The sequence below is a fragment of the Chrysochloris asiatica genome, unplaced genomic scaffold (assembly GCF_000296735.1).
Source record: "Chrysochloris asiatica unplaced genomic scaffold, ChrAsi1.0 scaffold00110, whole genome shotgun sequence".
In the NCBI taxonomy this organism is placed as follows: Eukaryota; Metazoa; Chordata; class Mammalia; order Afrosoricida; family Chrysochloridae; genus Chrysochloris; species Chrysochloris asiatica.
Genome location: NW_006408628.1, coordinates 8,001,550 through 8,007,372, shown reverse-complemented (window position 1 = coordinate 8,007,372; position 5,823 = coordinate 8,001,550). Strand labels below are relative to the sequence as shown.

General features: G+C 43.8%; 1 protein-coding gene across 1 annotated transcript; it reads right to left on the bottom strand.

The window, feature by feature from the left end:
- Positions 1–4,447: 4,447 nt before the first annotated feature.
- On the bottom strand, positions 4,448–5,524 carry CXCR2 (chemokine (C-X-C motif) receptor 2). The gene has a single exon (XM_006867800.1). The coding sequence runs from the start codon at positions 5,522–5,524 to the stop codon at positions 4,448–4,450; it is 1,077 nt and encodes a 358-aa protein (XP_006867862.1).
- Between the last annotated feature and the right edge of the window lie 299 nt (positions 5,525–5,823).

Below are 5,823 nucleotides of genomic sequence, written 5' to 3'. Positions count from 1 at the left end.
GGCTCTGTCAGCCGTCCATGGCTGCTCGGATCCTTTCCCCGCTTGGCCCCATACAAAATGGCGGCTCCTGGAGTAGCTGAGCACCCTGAACCAGGAAGCAATGGATTTCTTGCTTCTGCCTCAAACTCTCCAGCTGTAAGTCTTCCAACCTTCTAAATATTCCTTTATATGTGGTTCAGAGTACTGGGACCATTCCCTGAGCCTTCTTGGTCCTGTATTCTGTGTTGTTCTTGGCAGATCTCATCACTACACTTCCACCCGATCCGCTATCTTTTTCCAGAAGTCTCCTTGAACTTTTTGAAGTCTCCTCATATATGTCTCAATTTGCCAATCAGATTCCTGAGCTAGCACTGTTTGAAGAAAATTATTTGGTAAAAAGTGAATGCATTCCGAATTATTACTATATCTGCTACTATACAGATATAAGATTTTGGCAAAGTTGTTTTGCTCAGATCTTAGTTTCCCCATTAATGTACTAAAAGCTTTAGTTTAGGGCATCTCTAGATCCCTTCCAACTTTGCAATTGCTCAGGAGCATGATTCTCCACCATGGGTCTGCGTGCTATGACTCTGAGTGACATATAAACTGGGAGTATGTCTTACTATCACTCAAGGGAGGTTGGGCTCAAATTGTGAAGATGGTATAGGATCCGGAAGTGTTTTTTTGTTCTGTTGTGAATAGTGTCACAAACGGTTTGAACAAATTTGACAGCACCTAACAACAACAACAACAACAACAACAACAACAACAAGGGAGGCTGAAGGTGGACTTGCTTAAAGGAATCCACCCTAGAGAGATTATGGAGGGGATGTGGTGGTGAGAGGGGTCATCAACTTGGGGAGACAGGTAAAAATAGATAGATGGTATTTATTATGGAGAAACAGAAGTAAATAAAGGAACATAGGAGTTCCTTGTTGGTGCACATGGTTAATACAGTTGGCTCTTAATCAAAGTGTTGATAGTTCAAGTTCACCTGTAGGTGCCTTAGAGGAAAAGCCTGGTGATCTACTTCTGAAAAATATTGACTGTTGGAAATCCCATGGTACACAGCTGTATACCTTCACACATGTGGTTGCCATAAGTCTGAATTGAGAGCAGATAGTTTTAGAGGAAAACATCTTGGGAAGCCAGAGGGACCAGCTCATACTGAGCAGGCAGGTCTAGGCAGGAAGTAGCTGGATCCTGAGATGTTGGGACTCAGACCAGGAAACAGCAGAGAGAAGAAACAAATCCATGACACAAGGGCAGTATCTAGATTTGCTAAAACATTTGTACTTAGACTGTCCTTGTGAAAGATGACAAGTCAGAGACAGAGACAGAAAGAGACAGACAAATCTTAACAGAGATTACGTAAGTGCAACTCAGTCTTGCACATTTCTTCTGATCTTATTGTATCTTCTTATTTTTCTTGGACAACTGTGCTTTCTCCAGCCTTGGTAGAAGAAGAGAGAAGAGTCCTGGAGTTAGAGTGAAAGCTTAGTTTGGCATCTTCCCTCTAAGAGTCATCTCAGGGAGCCATCGGGCTTGCCCACCTTGCCCAGGCAGAACATCCCTGGTGCCTCTGGCAACTCGGGTGTTTGGTAAATACATGCTCCTCTGCATTTTCTTCTTGCTGAATCAGAAACTGTTCTGAAGGCTTGGCCAGAGCAGGTGAATCCTGCCTCATCCTGAGCTTAACACGGTACCTGGCACAGAGCAAGGGGCTCTTGTGTCTAAGTGAATCCTGTTTGCTGAATGCAAAAGGAAAATCACTTTCATGAGTTATGAATGGCCATTACTTGCCACCTGAAGTCTTCCAGCTCAGAACTTTGTTCCTCTCTCCCTAGAGAGGTGGTTTTTCATAACCATGACTGGCAAAATGACTGTCTCCTTCATTTAGTAGTTAGACAGTTGTTAAAATTAAGGGTGAAAATGAAGGATTGGAACTTGTGAAAGTATGTTAACTGTGAAAGTCTATTTCCCGCACCATCTTTCTTTAACTGACTGATCAGAATCAGAGCCCTTCTTGACAAAGATTCTTCTGAAACAAGGCCCATGAGTGAGCCAGGGCAAGGCCTTCTGTTGGGTGTTGTTGTTGTTAAGTACCTACCATCAAGTCAGTTCTGACTCATAGCAACCCTGTATAGGGTTTTCAAGGAGCAGCTGGTGTGTTTGAACTGTTGACCTTGTGGTTTGCAGTCTATTGCTGATCCTACAGCGCAACACCAGGAGTCTGTTGGGTGCAGTCACAGCTATGTCCCATCCCCAGGAACAATAGCACTCAATACATTTGACTCAAATCCTTTTATTTTTCTCTGGATAACATCATAAATCATATCCTTTTTCCTTTCTCTCATAGCACTCTTCTATCAGACCCTGAATGATTGTGTGTTTGTATTTTGGGAGAAGAGAGGAGAGATTGAAGAGACTAGAGTTGTTGGTTGAACTCAGGAAAGCTCTCTGCCTTCCTGCAACCCAGTCCAGATAATTAGGCCATCTTAGTGAACCCTTCTGCACCCTCTAAGTCCCACTTTTGACACTTCTGAGCACTATTGTACCCAAGGATATGAGAAACAAGGTGATTCCAAAGCATACTTCCTTCCCTGATAATTGTTCAGCAGCAGGAGGCTTGGGCTGGAGATGAGGAGAGTGGGACAGCTAACCCAAGCTTCATTCCAATTCGTCTATGTACCCAGTAATCAGCAAAAAGATTTAGTTATTGTAAAGACCCTCATTTGTGACCTCAACCATGTCCAACTCCTTTGTAGCAGTTTGGAAGCTTTTGCTTACAAGTAAACAAATACTCAAATGAAAGTGGCTTATTTATGCATTGATTTCCTAGGGGTGCTGTAACAAAAGACCACAAGCTTGTATAAGAACAGAAACTTCCTTTTTACATTTCTGGAGACTATGAATCCAAGACCAGGGTGTCAGCCCTGTTGGTTCCATCTGAGACTTTGAAGGACAATCTGTTCCATTCATCTATCTTAGTTTCTTGTAGCTCCAGGTATTCCTTAGCTTCTCTCCCTGTCCCTGTGCATCTTCTTCACTTTCATAAAGACACTGGTTATATGTAAGATTAGGGCCCACCATGCTTCAGTATGACTGCATATTAATACAATTGTTATCGTTGGCAAAGTCCCTGTTTTCAAACAGGCTTATATTCACAGATACACGTGTTAGGACTTCAACATATATTTTTTTTGGAGAAACAATTCAACACATAACAACATTAAAAAAAAAAAAGACATTTAATAATCTCATATAACAAGAATTTTTATGTCGGTGGTACCAGGATAGGCTTAGGGGTTCAAGTTTGTCTTATTGGACCCAGGTTCTTTTTATCCTTTGATTCCATCCATGGAATAAGTTGGACTTTCTGTTTCATTGCCACTAATTAGCAGCTTCAGGACCACACATCATATTCCATAGTCATATTCACAGGCTGGGAGCATAGATGTGGTCAAGGCAGTAAAAAACCTCTCCTTAGGATTGCATCTTTCTCTTTCCTGAATCCAGGAGGATTCCAGGAGTCCCTGACCCTAGCAGCCTACCCCTTAGCAGTGGTGTACTTGGCCAGCTTGTACATGCTCATAAGATCAGATTATTACATTTTCAGCAGTTCTGTGAGCTGACTGATAAAAACAGCCTCCTGTGTTTGGTGGGAGTATTTACATTAGTGATGGTGACAATTCTAACTCATAGTGACCTCATATTGGGTTTTCAAGGAATAGCTGGTGGGTTTGAACCACCGACCTTGCACCTAGCAGTCTAGTACTTATTCTACAGTGTCACACCAGGACCCCTAAATCTTTACGAGAGCAGAAAGCCTAACTAATCTTTCTCCCACAGAGTGGCTGGTGGATTTGAACTGCTGACCTTGTGGTTAGCAGCCCGATGAGTAACCTACTGTGCTACCAGGCTGTATGGAGAGTGACAAATACTGTAACTCAGAGTTGTTTTCCCTAGAGAGCAGTTTACCCGTACACTGTTGCCCTTATTAATCAGAACTGGAGAGTATGGCCAACTCTAGCTTAGAAAGTGATTATCTGTCATTTTCAGCCTCCCTCAAAGGGAGATCGTCTTTTCTGGAAAGGAATTAAGGGGAAGAAAGTGGAAGTTGGGAAGCAACTAATAGTGTTTGCCACTAATGGTTATCAATATTGGAAACGTCCTATAGTCACATAAAAGAATGTCTTTAATATGTTTCTGAAAGTAGAGTGCTATCTGCCTAGTGGTAAAATGGACCGAGCTTTAGCAGTTGGTTTAGGGTATTGAGTAGGGTCCCAAGAGCAGATTGAACCATACAAAGGGGTCCTGGTGTGGATGTGGCCCCAGTTCCATCCTGTGACCACAAGTGGGGCTGTGCTGACACAGAGACAGTGAATAGCTGTTGTATATGAGGCTAGAATGAGATGATGAGAGGAAGGAAGGAAACCTGAGGGGCTGGAAGAGGGGCAGGGAGGTCTTAGAGGGTAGTAGAAGTGTTCCCTGAAGATGAACCGATAAATGAAGGTCTGCCATCCTTGGCCAAGAAGTCCTTGCTAATCAGTCCATGGGTAGCCATGATCCTGAGGAGTCCATGTCGAAACTTCTGGCCAATGAAGGCATAGATGAGGGGGTTGAGGCAACTATGGAGGAAGCCCAGAATCTCGGTGGCATCCAGGGCCTGGTCAATGTCCTTGCGGCGATCACAAGTTTCCTTGATCAGCCCAGTCCTCATAAGGGTGTCTGTGAGCAGAACCAGATTGTAGGGCAGCCAGCAGAGCAGGAAGATTAACACAACAGCAAAGATGACTCGCATAGCCCTGTGCTTCTGCCCCATGTGGGCCTCAAACAGTGTGCGCAGGGTGAATCCATAGCAGAACAGCATGACCAGCAGTGGTATGATGAAGCCAAAGGTCTGGGGCAGGATCCGGAGCACCATTCTCCATTTTGTTGTATTGTTACCAAAGTCCTCATAGCAGACTGGGCTGGATTCGGGTGGATTATAAGCCTTCCGGAACAGGAAAAATGGCATGGACAGAAACAGAGACAATCCCCAGATGCCCATACATATGAACTTGACCAAGTGGCGCTTCTGGATCAGAGTGCGTGTGGCATGGACGATGGCCAGGTAGCGATCCACGCTGATGGAGGCCAGCAGTAGGATACCACTGTAGAAGTTGACTTCTTTCAGGAGCGAGACCACCTTGCATAGGGGTGTGCCAAGTGTCCAGCCATTTTTCTTGGAAGCTGCCCAGATGGGTAGAGTCAGGGCAAAGAGCAGGTCAGCCATGGCCAGGTTCAGCAGGTAGATATCTGTGACAGAGCTGCTGACCCGGTTGTATAAGATGACCAGCATCACCAGGGAATTTCCCAGCAGGCTCAACAGAAACACCAGGGTGTAGATGGTGATCACAATGTGCTTGTTGATTTCAAATGATTCTGGCCAGCATGGGGCAGTTTCTGATGGAAATTCTGGCATGGCTGTGTTGTAACTGAAATTACCAAACTCTTCACTCCATTTTTTCCAGTTGTCATTTCTGAAGCTATTGTATTCCATTTCTGATGTAAACTTAATTCCTGGCCTATAGAAGAGAGATGAATTTTACTACACAGTAAAGTCCCTTTCAGATTTTAGACCTTTCTCTGACCAAGAATCTGGGTTAATTTGTCTTTAATTGCATATTTCATGGAAGTAACTTTTACTGCACATGTGTGAATAGTAACGGCTCTAGAGTATGAGGCAAATTTAATGATACACAGCACATTCTACCACTGGCCATGGTTTCCTTTAAAGACCAAGAGTCTTAGCATTTTTTCCTGATATCACTGTCATCCAAAATATTATTGAACCTTCTC